The sequence below is a fragment of the Sciurus vulgaris genome (genome assembly GCF_902686455.1).
Source record: "Sciurus vulgaris genome assembly, chromosome: 2".
NCBI lineage: Eukaryota > Metazoa > Chordata > Mammalia > Rodentia > Sciuridae > Sciurus > Sciurus vulgaris.
This window is the reverse complement of record NC_136462.1, coordinates 15,516,111-15,533,784: the sequence shown is the minus strand read 5'-3', so window position 1 is coordinate 15,533,784 and position 17,674 is coordinate 15,516,111. Positions and strand designations below refer to the sequence as shown.

At 40.5% G+C, this 17,674-nt stretch overlaps 1 protein-coding gene across 6 annotated transcripts in view; it reads left to right on the top strand.

The window, feature by feature from the left end:
• Window positions 1-17,674, top strand: part of TDP1 (tyrosyl-DNA phosphodiesterase 1) — an 84,822-nt gene that overhangs the window by 32,297 nt on the left and 34,851 nt on the right. For all 6 annotated transcript variants that reach the window (XR_013762174.1, XR_013762175.1, XM_079129272.1 and 3 more), the window contains 4 exons: window positions 670-855; window positions 1,455-1,503; window positions 3,217-3,283; window positions 4,641-4,748. Coding sequence is in view for 4 of the 6 variants with exons in the window: in XM_079129272.1 (XP_078985398.1) it covers window positions 670-855; window positions 1,455-1,503; window positions 3,217-3,283; window positions 4,641-4,748 (410 nt within the window). In the remaining 2 variants the exon portion in view is untranslated. The remainder of the gene's footprint in view (window positions 1-669; window positions 856-1,454; window positions 1,504-3,216; window positions 3,284-4,640; window positions 4,749-17,674) is intronic.

Below are 17,674 nucleotides of genomic sequence, written 5' to 3'. Positions count from 1 at the left end.
TTGGGTCTTTTTGGTGTTTATAAATATGGATGCCCAAGCTATGTTAAGGAAAATAATACATATTAAATTAAACATCAGTCAGATTGAGCTCCCCTCAGGCAAGAACTGTGGCTTTTTTTCCTTGCATTCTCCAACCTCTAGGTAGACACTTTGATACATGTTGAATGGATGAAATTTCCAAATATTTTCTGAATCATTTCTGCTGCTTTGCACCAGTAGCAAAGTATAAAATGCAGATCACTTTTCTGCCATGCTTAAGGTGGTATATCCATATATAAATGTATTCTTTTTCATTTGTACATTATCATAGCTACCTGGAGCCCAAGTGTTAAGTGGGAATATTAAGCTCCTTTCACATGAAAGGAGCCAAAATATGTGATTGTCTGACCTTGTATGTATAGTTTAGGTGTATTAAACAATTATGATTTCAAGGCAGAAATTAATTTCACATGATAGATTCATGGTTTATCTTGACATTTCTACAAAAATGGGTCTTTTTAAAATTCTTTAAACCTGATTTAGTTTTAGTACAAATCAAATAATTTTGGAAAGGAAAACTGCATGACCCTGGTACTTGGGCATTCCAAGGGCAGAAATCCATGTTTTGGGTATTACAGCATTTCTGTTAATGTTATTTAAGTGACTATCATTCATTTTATTCTGTCATAGCTTCTGAAAGAACATGCTTCATCCATCCCAAAAGCCGAGTGCTGGCCTATAGTGGGTCAGTTTTCAAGCATTGGCTCGCTGGGGGCTGATGAATCCAAATGGCTGTGTTCTGAGTTTAAAGAGAGCTTGCTGGCACTGGGGCAGGACAGCAAAATTCCAGGAAAAAGCACCATTCCTCTTCATTTGGTGAGTTCTCTTCCTCCGCGAGTTACCATGTTTCTCTTCTTCAATCCTTCTCGTAATACAGAGATTCTGTGATTTTGGGAGTAGAAAGAGCAGTACATTTGCATTGTCACTAATAATCAAGTGGCCTTAATATCAGCCAGTGCTGGGCATTTGCTGGTTTGTTCAGGAGCCCATTTCAGTCAACGTAACCTGTGATTTTTCTATTCTTTTAGGTTGTCACACTAAGGGGGGAAAAATTTGGCATAATATTACCAGCAGAATTATAGGCTTGGTTAATTATTTAGAGATCTACATATTAATGATTACTTTACATTCAATTCAATATTAATTTGGCATTTCAGAAGAAAAATATTCAAATCAGTTCAATTTTTTCATCAAATATATATGCTTCCTATAAGTTAATTACTAGTTCAGTGTTTTGTTTTGTTTTGTTTTTTCAGTAAGATGAAACATTTTTAAAATTTGAAGCATTATTTTCTACATTTTTGCACTAAGCATTTTTGAGGTTTCCATTTTCTTAAAAGCTTGTCATCATTCCATTTTATCAGCGTGGGCCATCCCAAGTTCTATTGTTTTTTCTCTTTTTTGCTCATGTTTAGATCTATCCTTCTGTGGAAAACGTTCGGACCAGCTTGGAAGGATACCCTGGTAATTCTTGGGGAAATTCTTGGGGTAATTCTCTGTTGTGGGTTTTCTGTACATTTCATTAATAAGCAGTAGAATTTTTACCAGAATTTGTTAGAAATTTTCTAACAGCTATTGGTTGGAAAAGTGGAGGTGGTTTTCTGATAACTAGAGAAAGATCGTGAAGATGTCGAGCTCTGCCATGTTCCAAAGATGGTACTGCCAAGCTGAGCAGTGGGGGAGTCACTTAATGCTCACTGTGTATAGTTGGTTTTCTCCCCATTTTTACCAATAAGATGTCCAACAGGTTGGTGGACCAGACAAGATGTCCAAATCTCAGCTTCCTCTAGAATGTACCCACATTCCTTTGTGTCCTCTCTCTGCCCTTGTCTCAGGTACTTTTTAGTTTTTCCAGTGTTCAATATTTGACACAGATCCCTTTAAGGTCTGGGATTTGATATTACCTTAGGCATAACTTGGTCATATATGTCTGTTCTTTCAAGGACTTCCTCTGCAAATACTTAATATTATCTTGGGAACATCTATCAACCTGCTGTCTGTTTTCCTTATACCATTACTGGGTGCTAAACTTTTATGTGGAATTCACAGCACCTTAATAGTGCAATCAAGAAGTATTTAATTTAACCCAGAGAGAGGGAGCCTCTGGAAAAAGCAAAGTCTGACTGACATTTGCTGATGGCTAAAAGCTGAATGCATGGAATTAAGACTAATTCAATCCATTTATTGCTTATCAAACTAGATGTAGCTTTGCCAGAAAAATCTCTATACAAAGTTCAGAGTGTATTAGCCTGTTCTTTGCTTTTTAATGGCAAAACTAAAATTATTTTACTGTGACTCTGGGACATGGTGGTGGTTTTTCTTTTGTCATCTTTCTGTGCCTCTATTAGGCTAGATCCATTCATAGTCACTTTACCAGGGAAGAGCTTGGTATTTTCAATTTTATAACTGATTCTAAAACAGAATATGTTTTTAGTTATTTGCAGTAGGAGACAGGACAAATCTTATGGAATGTCAGAGTTGTTTAAAAACCTCTCTGGAAGTAGATTACTGTGGAGAAGACCAATATGCATTCGGAAAGTCACTGATGAACCTAAGTTTTCTTCCTTTCAAAGATGAACAAGAATTGGTTTCTAATTGTGTTTCCCCTTGGAATTGTGTCTTTATGCTCTTAGCAAGAATAAGATCTTTAGGATTCCTTTGTTTAACCCAAACTAGTTATTGAATGTTGTAATTTATTTTTCAGTTCTTCTATTCTGTTGGAATCTGTTCAGTTAGTACAAAGCCTGTTTGGAAATAGCCATGCATAAAGGCAGAGTATGTCATCATCGGCCACCTCCCCAAGTGTCCTGGTCTTAGGCAAAAAGCAGCTGAGGTCTGACCTGATAAGGCAGTGGCATGAGTCAGGATTCTTTCCATGTCTTTTCTAACACTTTGGATCTGTGTTATTCAGTTGACACCACAGAGCAATTAACGCCTTTTTCTTTTCAGATAGTAAACATTTACTGTTTAAATGAGCCTTATCACTAAGAAAGGAAACCCCATTAAGACAGTGTACCTAATGCAAGTATAGACATTTTCTTTCAGAAAACTATTCCATAAGATGAAATAATAGAAGCAGTTTTTTTCATTTACCTTATTATAGATTTTCTTCTTAATGAGGAAGCTTCACAATATATTTTATGATATTTATTTGTTTTACTTTTTTTCTTTGCAAAGCTGGAGGTTCTCTTCCCTATAGCATCCAGACAGCTGAAAAACAAAATTGGCTTCATTCCTACTTCCAGTAAGTGATTGGTTCAGAGTGCTGCTATTACTTCTTTAGAAATAAGAATGCTATTTATGTCAGTCTGTGTTTTAAAAAAGAATCTTATATAATGTAGCTATATTCTTTCATCTGCATATGTTAGTGATAGAAATAATTTAAAACAGGGTCTTGAAAATTTTGGAATAGGTTTTTAATACCAAAGAGTAAAATTTATCTCTGTGAAGTTTCTATTTAAATATTGGTATGCAAAGAAAAAGATAAATAAAAGATCGTGTTGGATAGTTTATAGTTTATATAAGCAGTACTTCAGTTCACTTTTCCAAAAATGTAAAATATAACCATTCTTCCTATACCGTCATGTGATGTGTGGCCAAGCTTGCTGAGGGCAGAGCCCAGGCCACTATTGCCTGGGATATAGGACAGTATTTGGTGTGTCATGAGGGTTCGGTGAATAGTTGATGAATGGAAAGGGAAAGAAACACCCTTGTCCTCCAGTGACTACAGCACTTGCTCACCTGCATGTTCTAGATCTGTCCATTCCACACTTACTTCAACCGGGTTGTATTATTGGGCAGCCAGAAACAAAGGCAGGTTTACATTTCAGCAGCTTTCAGCTGAGATTCAGCATGGCGTCCTGGAACCTTTCTACCTTTCAGGAGAGGTTGTCCTTACAGAGGACATTTCTGTATATTGAACTCCTTCAGTATCAGATTACTAAATTCATTTGAGTAAATAAAGCAGTGGACCCACCTAGTCCTCATTCTTGGCGATCACCTGTTACCTTGAAGGAACATCCTCTCCGACTCATGCTTCATGAGAAGGGCCATTTATTCCCATGGAAAATTAGTTTTAGTGTTAGAAACTTAGACAAAACTCAGCTAAAGCTAAAGCACTTCTGAGTTTTCCCTTGCATTCATGCATTTGTGACAGACTGTGTTTTACCCACTTTGTAGTCATTCATTTGACAATCTTTTATGGAGTTCCAGCACAGTAGTGCACCAAGGGACTGTGATCCCTGCCTTTAGGAGCTTGGTCCACCCAGGGAACATGCACACATGCAGACAAGAACACAACAGAGGTAACATACTTTCACGGGTGGGTGGGTATTCGTGGCAGAAAAGATGGAAGTCACATGCCAAAGGCTTTAGTGCTTTCTATGGGTAGCGGTAAATTTTCCTTTTCTATATACCTACTTTTTTAAATGAGCATACATCAGACTTATATGAATAGAATTTAATAAACTGTCACAAATTATAGAACCACGTACCTGATATTTTCAGATTATAAGATTTTACTTTTCATGCAGTTTCCTAATGTTAGGATTTTGACGAGTTTGTGTTATTTTTAACTAGTGGTTTGTGTCTCCTGTCACTAGCACATGGTCAGCAGAGACATCTGGCCGCAGCAATGCCATGCCTCATATTAAGACATACATGAGGCCCTCTCCAGACTTCAGTAGAATTGCTTGGTTTCTTGTCACAAGGTAAATGGCCTTTCTGTTCTATCTGGGAGGAATTTTTAAAAATGTGTTTGTAATGACTACTATCAATATTGAAGGGGTTTCTAAAAAATGATTATGAATTGTCATTAGTTCTCAGCCTGTTGGGTCACATGAACCTTATTTAAAGGAGGCACATGATTAATCTCTTTGTAGAGTATGAGATCATGGCCTGATTTCCTGTAATTCTAGATGCTTGTAAGATTTGCATAAACTTTTATATTCTGTTGTTTTACATTTTAATAATAGGGATTAAACCAGTTGACACTTAGGATAAATGCAAAAAAAGAAATGTTAAAATTAATTTTCTTCATTAGTTTTTCCTTATGTAATTAAAGCTTGAGGAATCAAATCTCTTATGTGTCCTTTTAAAAAACACCTTTATTTAGATGTAATTCACATACCATAAATTTATCCACTTGAAGTCTACACCTTAGTGGTTTAGTATTGTGTGCAGCCATCACCATAATCCATTACAATATTTCCATCCTCCCTATGACAAACCTTTACCCATTGACATTTTCTTATCTATTTTATAATAAAATATATTGTTTTCACTTTGAAAACTATACTAGAACATTAATTCTTGACTCCTAGTCTGAACTAAACCAATAACTATCTTCAGGATTCAGTAACACAATTGACTTCATAGCAACTAATTAAAGTATTACACAGTGGAATTATTTTTCTAAAAAAGGAACAGCACTCATGAACATGCTTATATTTATTTTTTCCACTTTTTTTATTGGTGCATTATAATTGTACATAATGGTGGGATTTGTTGTTACATATTCACACATGCACACAATGAAACAGTAATATTTGGCCAATATCACTCCCCTGCATTGAGGCCTCCCTCCCCTTCTCCTACTTCCTGGTCCCTTTCCTCTATTCTACTGATCTCCCTTTGATTTTCATGATATTTCCCTTTCTCCACCTTTCTTTTCCTTTTTCCTCTCTAGTTTCCACATATAAGAGAAAATATATGACCCTTGACCTTCTGAGTTTGGCTTATGTCACTTAACATAATGGTCTGTAGTTCCATTTTTCTGCAAATGACGTAATTTCACTTCTTGATGACTGAATGAAACTCCATTCTGTATATATACCACATTTTCTTTATCTATTCATCTATTGATGGACACCTAGGCTGATTCCATAGTTTGGCTACTGTGAATTGTGCTGCTACAAACATGGGTATGCACATATCACTATAGTAAGATGAATTTCATTCTTCAGGTAAATACCAAGGAGTGTTACAGCTGGGTCTTATGGTGGTTCCATGCCTAGTCTTTTGAGGAATCTCCGTGATGATTTCCGTAGTGGTTATACTAATTCACAATGCTATCAAGAGTGTAAAGGTATGAACAAACTTTTAAACAAAGAGCCACTTAGAAACAAAACCAGTTTCCTAGTTTGTGGAAATTGGTGGCTCAGGATAAGTAACAGTGACCTGAAGAGCATGGTGATGATAGGTCCCATGCAAGAGAAGCTGTCCCAAAGGCATTTGAAGCATCATAGCATGGTGGAAAAACATAATTTTGAGTACTAAAAATAAATACTCAAGATGCTGCAGTTGTATGGTAGCTCTGTGAACTTAGCAAATTTATTTGATCTGAGTCTGTTTCCTAGTCTCTAAAAATGATGGCTGCCTTCAGGTTTCTGTGACAGTGAAGAGAGATGCTAGAGCTCAGTGCCCAGAAGGTACCAGGCCCTCAGTCTGTGGCAGCTGTGAGTATGTGTGTTTAAGCCTCCACTTCTGTTGTGACAGGTGGTCAGGGGAAGTGGTCCATTTTGCTGTGAATCTTTAAAAACAGAAACTTTTGCTTCTAAAGAGAGAGATTTCCTGGATGTGAAGACCTGCACTGTCAGTTCCCTAGGTGGGGATGTCATCACGTGAGACAGATAAGAGGCACCAGGGAGACCAAGGCGTAGGACGCGTGTGGCTGCCCTTTGGGCAAGAGAGCCAGCTCAACTCTGGTCATGTTGAAGAGTGCAAGTTTGTTGTTAACCCTGCCACCCAATATTATTTCAAATAAGAACAGAGTTGGTCAAGTTATTACACATATTCTGAAATTAAAGTGACAAGAAATTCTTAATGCCACTCAATCTTCCATGAAGTTAACCAACACGAACATGAGGGACCTGGATATGCTAAGAGACCACATTTCAGTGTCAGCTCACCTGTTGTTCAGTAATTTTCCTTTAAACCAAGTTTCTAAGTTGCAAGTTAAAAGAAAACTTGCTTTTAATACTGGTTCTGCCATATGGCTGTGTGTGGTCATCACCAACTGTATACTCTCAGTGATAAATTCATAGAATGAGGTGAAGTAATCTGCCCACTACCAATTATAAAATGCTGATTGGAAACATTTTTCCAAGCAGTAGACTGTCATTCACCCCATGACTCTGTTATTTTGTTTTTTGTTCAGTGCCTTAAATGATTTTCCTTCATTCATGTGACAGAATTTTCTAACCATTTGGGACATAGGATGCAGCTCATTATATTACTGAGGCTCTTACTAAAGTTGGGCCACTTGCATAAATGTTGAATTTGAAGATTATACTTCCAACTTCAGCTATAATCCTCTTATTTATTAACTTACTATCTTCATCAAAGTGCAGTAAGAGCAATTTAAAGAAATACCAAATATTTGTTAAAAACTGGTCTTATTGAACATCCTCATTTTTCTTGCTGGGAATATTGGAGCCTAAAGAGGTCAAATTAAATTAAACATATAAGAGTGACTAGAGGTGGTTTTCTTCTCTCTCCCCCACCCCCAACCTTTTTTTTTTTTTTGCTGTTGGATAGAGTTTATTCAAGATGTAAATGGATATCTGTGTCTTCTGTGTAAGAGTTTTCACTGTTTGTCTCTGAGGTTGCTGGAGATGGAAATCCTAATGCTGGGGTCCTAAGGACAGGGAAGAGAGGCTATTTGGAAGGGCCATTGTAAGATGAACATGGAAAGAATGGGTCCAGATAAAATAGGGATGATTCCTCTTGGACTTCTGTATTATTCAGGATGCTCCAGAGAAACAGAAACATACACAGCCTGTTGGATTTATTTTAAGGAATTGGCTCGTGTTATTGTGGGGGCTGGCAAATACAAAATCCATAGGGCGAGCTGGAAGCTTAGAGGTATTGTAAGACTTGATATAGCAGTCTTGAATCTCTTCCTACTGTATTGGAAAAGTCGAACTTAATGTCTGTTTGGGGGTTGTTTCTCCTCAATGTGGAATAAAAAGGTAGATGCACTTCACAGAAACTGTATTTGTATAATTGATCCTGTTTCAAGGGCATTAATAGAAATTGACATAAAGTAACCTTATGAAAAATCCTTATCCATAGGCAAAGTTTTTGTAGTCTGGTTCAGTAGTAGTTTTTCCTTGGCCCTGGGGACACAAAGAGCAAGGAGGCATAAGCCCTGCCGTTCATGTGACACTGTACCCTCGTCGTTTGATTATGTGAGACCACAGTGGGAGCACCATTAGACATTATTCCTGGTAGAGGAGGAGGCGGTCAGTGAGAGCTATTTCAAATGAGCCTGGACAGGTGCCTAGGAGGGGCCAGGAGGACTGACTGGTCCAGGCAGAGGAGTTGTCAGGGACAGAGGCCGCAGAGATGGGAAAGGACAGGAGGCTTTTAGGGAAAATCTGAGTGATTCAGTGAAGAGGAGGTTAGTTTTAGAATTGATTTTCTAAAACCAGGATACTCTGTATTTTTAGAATTAAGTCACACATCATCTATCAATTTATCACTTAATAATTGTTTTATACTGTGTGAATACCTCCTTTAATATTGATTAAAGTTGATGATAACTATTTGAAGTTGACAGTCACCCTTCTGAAGCACAGATTTTCCTCATTGCTCTATGTTCAGGATCCCCATCTACAAGATTATAGAAGTCCAGATTATCAGTTTGGCCTTGGGATCCTAGTCACACCATTTTTCTTTCCTATCCTGTAACTCCCAGCGTGAACTTCCAGAGCAACCAGGCCAACCCCCTTGTCCCTGGAGTCATCCTGCAAGGAGCCCATGTAGTTCCCTTCCTGGCCCCGTTGTCATTTCTCTGCCTCTTCAGTCGCTGCCCATTTTTCAAGGTGTACTCAGGTCTCCTTTCTTCTGGAGGCTCTGCAGCCTTGCTGGCCTCTCCTTCTCCAGGTCGCTGAAGTGCTTCTAGCCCTTCACAAGCCTGGGAAGGCGACACCTCTGCCTCTCTCCTGCATGTGATCTCGTAGAGGAGGAGTGGGGCTTTAGTATCGAGAGACAGTATTGGATGAGGTGACCATGTCCACCATCAAACAGCCTTGAACAATTTCTCAGCCTCTGTCAGCCGCAGACTCCTTATCTGTACAGAAGCTGTGAGGGTGGGAGTTGCCGAGCACTTGACCCTCGGCTAGTAAAAGTCTCCACAGTTAGAAGTTCAGTGTGATAAGCTCACTGACACAGTGTAGGGAAAGAACCTCAGGACCAGGTTACCAGGTTACTAGTGATAACCTGGTACGACCACTCCATGTTAACTGCTCTGCCACCCATGGCTGCTTCCAACACAATTCCTCTATTCCAGCAGGACCGTCACACTATGTTTGAATGTGTCCCCCGATGTTCATTTGTTAGAGATTTAATCCCAATGTCATAGTGTTGAGAGGCAGGACCTTTAGGAGGTGACTAGGCCACCCTCATGAATGGATTATTGCCATTATTGCAGGAGTGGGTAGGTGTCATGGGAGTGGGTTCTGATAAGAGGCCACAGAGATGGGAAAGGACAGGAGGCTTTTAGGGAAAATCCAAGCAATTCATTGAAGATAAGGTTAGATAGTTTTGAGAATTGGTTTTCTAAAACCAGGATACTCTGTATTTTTAGAATTAAGTCACAAAGCATCTACTGTCAATGTATCACTTAATAATTATTTGTTTTATACTGTGTGAACACCTGCTTTAGTATTGATTAAAGTTGATTGATAAGAGGATGAGTTCGGGCTGCTTCCTTCCTCTCCTGCTCTCTCCCCCTCCCCCTCAGGCCCTCTGCTCTCAGCACAAGGTGGACTGAGACTTGTCTGTGCGGTGCCTGCTCACTGCGAAGCTTAGCCCTTGCCACTCCTCTGCTCCTCTCCCCATGGATCCTAATTCTGTTTTCTTAAAGGCCCAGGTTACCATATAGAGTTATAGACTGTCCTTGTCCCTTGTTGCTCAACTTCTGTGCCAGCACCTCAGGCTTGTTCTCACTCTTCAGTGTTCTACCCTCACAGGCTCCAGCCTCCACCAGCCAGTAATGAGCTCATCAGATGAGGGACACAGTTGTCCTCTTATTACTTCATAGTATTCAATGTGCATTTTCTTGAATGCTGGTGACATAATGGGCAGAGGACACACGGATGATAAAGTAGTCTGTATTTCTTCGTTCAAGAAAACTAACAAGCTCTGAAGGCAGGTTCTGGGTGAAACGTGTGAATGAGAATTATGTGGGACTGGGACCCTGTTGTACTAAGGTGCTAGTAAAGTCCTGCAAAGCTCAAGGTGCTGTACTTTCACTGCACCGTGTTTGAGAGGATGAAAGACATGCACAGGAGACTCACTCCATGGCAGATACTTAGCTGCATCGCTGTCGGGCACTTTCTGCAGCACTGGGGCTGAGGGCAAGGAGCCCACTCTACCAGGGCCGTGGCTTCAGGTAGAGCAAGGCAGGGTGCAAGTAGCATACACATAAATGTGAAAATACCAGGTCACGGAGAAACAGGTGGAGTGTGTTGCCACGTGTCTGCAGGGGTCACAGCAGGTGGCCTCAGGAGCTAATGTCTAAGCTGAACTGAGTGACAAGATCCAGTCCTACATAGAAAGAACACTGGGGCAGAAGGACCAGCGGGGAGAGCCCTGGGCTGGTGAGTATGGAGTGTCAGGGTACTCCTTGTGTGGGTTTGCTGGTGCCAGCCAAGTCAAAGAGGGCTTGAAGTGGAGTGATGTCATCTGATACATGTCTTGAAAGCTAGGTCAGGCTGCCGGATGGAGAGTGGATCTTGGTGGGGAAGAGTCTGGAAGCATCCAGGTCCATTGGGAAGCCTGGACATATTTGTGTTCCTGGGGAAGAGCTGGTAGATGGGTTGGGGGTTACAGTCTTCATAGTTTACAGTTAGACCCAAGTCCAGATTTCAACTGAACCTCTTGCCATTTTTGAATCATTGAGCCTTACTTACCAAGCTTGTTTCCTTAAATATGAAAACAGGATATGAAAGTACCCTGTACCCTGCAACTTTGCTGAGGGTTTGATATCAGGTCTATAAAGCACTTAGCTCCAGGCAGAGGTCGATGTTCAACAATTGGCACTTGTCCTACTTAAGGAAGCAGACTTCTTAAGTCACACTCTTAACTATAAGGTAATGGTACTTAGAATACATCAAGTATCCCATCATGATCTCATAAAGCAACACCTGCTGTAACAACAGTGGAGTAATGACACTTCATGGTGGCCCCTGAACCTTCAAATTCACACCACAGTGACAAGAACCTCTTCAAGCCCTGGAGCCAGTCCCCTGGTTCTCCTCAGACCCTCAGTCACCCAGGAGAGCTCCATCAAAATTTCAGGCCCTTGCCATGATTAGGGGGAAAATGCCATTTCTGCTTTGCAGAGTGTAAAGAGAGGACAGGAGAGAGAACTGCCCATCCATTCGCAGCAGCCCAAGGCAGATGGTTCTGGTGCCCCTCTCAAGCATGACGAGATACGGTGAGGTTACATCCTTTCCTTAGACGAGAAATGGCTGCAGCTGAGGCAGCTCTGCCATTACCAGCACATGTACTGCCCATGGCGTTGCTCTAGGAATAGAGGAGCAGTCAGAGGAGCTTCTTGCCCCAGCGGAATGCCTTTGAACGAGAGATTTGGCAACTCCTCAGTCACAGCATTAGTCGACTGACGGCAGCAACAGTGCTTCCCCAGCTGTTCTGTGCAGGTAGACTCACGTGGGGAGGCCTAACTTTCAGCCTCCCAGTCCTCAGCCCTAGGCTTCCATGATGCCCTGGACTCCCTGCATCGTTAGAGTTCCTTCCCCTTTCTTGTGGCTGCTTGTGTAACTATCTGGCTTCCCCTCTAGACTGGGCTGAACCCAAGTCTGTCTTGTTAACACATCCCAGCACCTGGCAGAGTGCCTGGCTCGTAGGAGGCACTGGGTACAAATTTGTTAACAAGGAGGCTAATGAAGGCCAGGCTGAGGTGGGAACTGAGAAAATGCTGCATAGACTTTGTGCATAATGGAACAGGAGTGAGGCCTCAAAGATGATTCCTGAGCTAAGGGACAGCTGGCAGAGAACTGGAGTTGGTCACGGACACCAGTGTAGAAGTTGGGAAACGGAACTGGTTTCAGGAGGATGGCGATAAATTTAATTGCTGGCCTAGGGATATGACTGGGCAGTGGAACGCTTGCCTAGCTTGTGCATGGCTCTGGATTTGGTCTCAAGGACAAAAAAAAAAAAAAAAAAAAAAAAAAAACCGTGATTGCAGATTAATTGTGGTAAAGTGCAGTTTTTTATTGGAGATGTACTCAAAGGTTTGTTATACAGAGAGAATACTTTGGAGTTTTCCCCAGAATTCACACAGCTTTTGTGACTTTTCTGGAAGAGAGTAAAGTTGTTGATGCCTGGGCACTAAAGAACATGCAGAAATACATACCAAGTGGGCTTTTCATGTTGGCCAATGAATTGAAACCACACTGTTCACCCTGGGTTGAAAAAGCAAGTGATTACCATGAAATGATCTTGCTTCTAACAAAAAAAAATATATATTTTAAGTCATACATTCTATTTAACCATTTATTCAGAATACATCTGTGACACCTACTGTGTACCACGTTTCCAGGAGCTAGGAATAAAAAAATAAAACATAATCATTGGCCTGATTCTGGTGGTAGGAGTTATACAAGAACCAACCAAGTTTATTTCTGTCAAGTCGTTCTATAGTTAAAAACAAAGCAGATAATTTAGATGTACAGTCCTTTATTCAAAATCCCTGGGACCAGATGTCATTCAACCTTTGGAGTTTAGGCAGAGAGCATGGTATGTGCTATCTGCAGCAGCACTCCATAATAAACATTTCAGAAACAGCCTTATGCTGTTTTTGTTAGCCAATGAATTAAGATCAAGTTTTGCTGTCAAATGAACTCAGTCTTAACAGACAGCTTCAAAGTTGTTTTGTCTTTAGATGTTCTGAGCTAATGCTGGTGTCATCACTATCTGCAGGAAGCCTAGAGAAGCATAGAGGGAATGCCCAGAAGCCCAGTCCCTCCAGCACCCACACCCCCAAGCACTGTATTACAGGGTAGTGAGGACCCTGGTGGGGAGGGAGCTGCCCATTACATGGGAGGGTCAGGGAAGACCTCACAGAAAGCAGAGACCTGCAAGAAGAGGCACCGTGAGTGGAGAGAGGTAGCTGAGGGAAAGTGATCGGACGCTGGGGCCTCTTGCTTTGTTTGAGAAATAGCAGAATGAGTGCTGGTGAGCAAGTGGGGCAGGGAGGGGACTTCAGTCTTCACTGGTGGCCATGCTCACCTGCTCCGCGCCTGAGTTGCCACTGGCTGCTCCTGGGGTTCCTGAGGCTGTATTAGTCATGGGTCTGTGGAAGACATTGACTGGAATAATTGAGTGTTTTTTAAAGTACTTGTTCCATGAGACTTTCTAGAATAAGATAGGGTTTTAATATAGTCAGCTTTGGCTTTTACTTAATTAGCATGTTTCTCAACAGGGCAGTGTTGGCACTTTGTTCAAAGTAATTCTTGGTTGTGCAAGATTGCCTCATACGTTATAGGATATTTAATAACCTGGCCCTACAAACTAAACACCATGTCTTGGTGGAAGTTAAAAGAAAAAAAAAAAGCCTCATCTACTTCTAAACATCGCTAGATTGTTTGTCCCAGTGGATAATATTGGCATCTTTGAGGATGAATGCAGTACTTCATGAACAACTGACTTTTGAGTACTGCTGTCTTTCACATAATGTGCCTGCCTACCTCTGAGGCAGCTTTTGGAGGGCACCAGGATTCTAGTCCGCATGAAGTGAGAGGCCTAGCAAAGCCAACGCTCCCTGAACAAAGTGGCAGAGAGATCAGGTTCTCAGAATTGGGTGTTAGTCATAGGTAAACTAATAATCAAAAACTACATAAGTTTAACTTATTTTCAAACTTTTCCACTTTGATTTTATGTTACCAGTCCATGTTTAATGTTCATGTTTGGGATGAATAACTGATTCCTTTTAATTAAGTTCAACAAAATTAAATTGCCCAGTGGGGGTGGGGGGTAATAAGCAAGATGAATTTTGACTTCTAACATAATAAATATACTTTTCTTTAATAATCCAAAGAGTTATCTTTCAAGATGATCACCTTTTTTTTTTTTTTAATTGTAAACAAATGGGACACATGTTGTTTCTCTGTTTGTACATGGCGTAAAGGCACACCACCCGTGCAATCACAAACCCACACAGAGTAATGTTGTTTGATTCACTCTGCCACTTTTTCCCCTCCCCCCACCCCTCCCACCCCTCCTTACCCTCCATACAGTAGTTCCTTCCTCCATACTTGCCCCCCTCCCCAACCCCAACTCTAACCCTAACACTAACCCTTCCCTCCCCCCCATTATGTGTCATCCTCCACTTATTAGTGATATCATTCGTCCTTTCGCTTTTTGAGATTGGCTTATCTCACTTAGCATGATATTCTCCAATTTCATCCATTTGCCTGCAAATGCCATAATTTTATCATTCTTTATGGCTGAGTAATATTCCATTGTATATATATACCACAGTTTCTTTATCCACTCATCAATTGAAGGGCATCTAGGTTGGTTCCACAGTCTGGCTATTGTGAATTGAGCAGCTATGAACATTGATGTGGCTGTATCTCTGTAGTATGCAGATTTTAAGTCCTTTGGGTATAGGCCAAGGAGTGGGATAGCTGGGTCAAATGGAGGATCCATTCCAAGTTTTCTAAGGAATCTCCACACTGCTTTCCAGAGTGGCTGCACTAATTTGCAGCCCCACCAGCAGTGTATGAGTGTACCTTTCTCCCCACATCCTCGCCAACACCTGTTGTTGCTGGTATTCTTGATAATCGCCATTTTAATTGGGGTGAGATGGAATCTTAGGGTGGTTTTGATTTGCATTTCTCTTATTACTAAAGATGTTGAACATTTTTCCATATGTTTGTTGATTGCTCGTAGATCTTCTTCTGTGAAGTGTCTATTCATTTCCTTAGCCCATTTGTCGACTGGATTATTTGAATTCTTGGAGTAGAGTTTTTTGAGTTCTTTATAGATTCTGGAGATTAGTGCTCTATCTGAAGTATGATTGGCAAAGATATTCTCCCACTCTGTAGGCTCTTTCTTCGCATTGCTGATAGTTTCCTTTGCTGAGAGAAAGCTTTTTAGTTTGAATCTATCCCAGTGGTTGATTCTAGCTTTTATTTCTTGTGCTATGGGAGTCCTGTTAAGGAAGTCTGGTCCTAGACCAACAAGGTGAAGATTTGGACCTACTTTTTCTTCTATAATCTGCAGGGTCTCTGGTCTGATTCCGAGGTCCTTAATCCGTTTTGAGTTTAGTTTCGTGCATGGTGAGAGATATGGGTTTAGTTTCATTCTGTTGCATATGGATTTCCAATTCTCCCAGCACCATTTGTTGAAGAGGCTATCTTTTCTCCATTGCATATTTTTGGCCCCTTTGTCTAGTATGAGAAAATTGTATTTATTTGGGTTTGTGTCCGTGTCCTCTATTCTGTACCATTGATCTACCTTTCTATTTTGGTACCAATACCATGCCGTTTTTGTTACTATTGCTTTGTAGTAGAGTTGAAGATCTGGTATTGCAATACCCCCTGTTTCACTCTTCCTGCTAAGGATTGCTTTAGCTATTCTGGGTTTCTTATTCTTCCAGATGAATTTCATAATTGCTTGCTCTATTTCTGTAAGGTACGTCATTGGGATTTTAATTGGAATTGCATTGAATTTGTATAGCACTTTAGGTAGTATGGCCATTTTGACAATATTAATTCTTCCTATCCAAGAACATGGAAGATCTTTCCATCTTCTAAGGTGTTCTTTAATTTCTTTCTTTAGTGTTGTATAGTTCTCATTGTAGAGGTCTTTCACCTCTTTTGTGAGATTGATTCCCAAGTATTTTATTTTTTTCGAGGCTATTGTGAATGGGGTAGTTTTCCTAATTTCTCTTTCTGAAGATTCATCACTTATGTATAAAAATGCGTTGGATTTATGGGCATTGATCTTGTAACCTGCTACTTTACTGAAATCACTTATGAGTTCTAAGAGTTTTCTGGTGGAGTTTCCAGGTTCCTCTAAATATATAATCATGTCATCAGCGAACAGGGATAGTTTGAGTTCTTCTTTTCCAATTCGTATCCCTTTAATTTCTTTGGTTTGTCTAATTGCTCTGGCCAGAGTCTCAAGAACAATGTTGAATAGAAGTGGTGAAAGAGGGCATCCCTGCCTTGTTCCAGTTTTTAGGGGGAAGATGATCACCTTTTGAAACTAGGAACTTTAACCAAAGATACTGACATTGCTCAGATTGTTTGGATCAGAATTTCCTTCAAAATGAGTTCACATGATGTGTCAACAGATAAGTATCATTTCTTTGATTTTGGCCTTGGATTGATTTTTTTTGATGCTTTGTGATAAGTGACCATAGACTAAGGGGCTGTGAATAACCCTGTACTTTCCGTGGGTCAGGAGCCTGGGCCTGTGTGAGCTGGTCCCTTGCTTACTGTCTTGCCAGGCTGAAATCAAGATGTCGACCAGGTCTGAGCTCCTCTGAAGCTCAGGGTCCCATCCCTGCTTGCTGCTTGTTGACAGAATTCAGTTGCATGTGGCTGTGAGGCTGAAGTTCCTGCTTTCTCATTGACTGTCGACCATGCTGTCCCAGCCAAGGTGCTGCCCACAGAGCCCTGCAGCATTGATGTTTGCATCTTGAAAACCAGCAGGAGAGTCAGGAAGGACCTTGGACCACCCTGGTTACTTCCCTTTAGATTAACTTGAAGTAACCTGATGGTTAATCTAACAATGCACATGAAATCCCATCCTATTAACAGCTCTTGATTATACTCAAGGAACAGAGTGACATAGGACCTGGGCCCTGCAGGGAGCTTGGGGGCCATCCCCAGCTTCTGTCCACAGGCCTTATTGGTGTTCATAACCCAGATTGATTCATCCTCTTGGTCTCCCAACTTTGCCTTCAAATAATTTCTTACTGTTTCCAAAATGGAGGTTTATTTTCATAGATAAGTAAAATTTGAATATGCTCAGAAGTTTAGGCCTTTGGGTCCTGAGACAGTTAAGGAGTGCAGCATTATTCTTCGGAGCCAAAGGAGGCAGCTTTTTGGAGTGAGGGAATAGCCCTGCAGCAGGACTGCAGCAAGAACCGTATTCTCTTGGGTGTGTGGAGTTGTTAAAAATAATAGTTTTTAAAAAGTTAGGATTCCAAAAGATCTGCTTTCCTAGTTTAGGAAGATCCATCATCTCAGAAGTGCACTCATAAGTCTCCTGTGCTGCACGCATACTTACTTACCACTGGTTACTTCTCTACACATCCTAGTAGCACATGCTAGCTTCCGTCACATGGACTTTGTTTTATCCAACTGGTGGTTCACTAGTGTGAAACCTCTGGCCCATGAAGTTCAGGATTTATAATCCTATTAAAAATATTATAGTTTTCATTTTCCATTTGATTCTTTTACATATAAGTAAAACATAATTTTTAATGAAGTTTCTGTTTTATTAGACCATCTGCATTAAAAGTTTTTGTTCTTTAAGAGAAAATGAGCTTTATCATATTACCTAGCTAAACACTCATCATGACTTTTGGTGATTATTCATTGAATGTTTGTGTTTCTGCCAGATTAAAAAAAAAAGTGCCTATTACAATGCC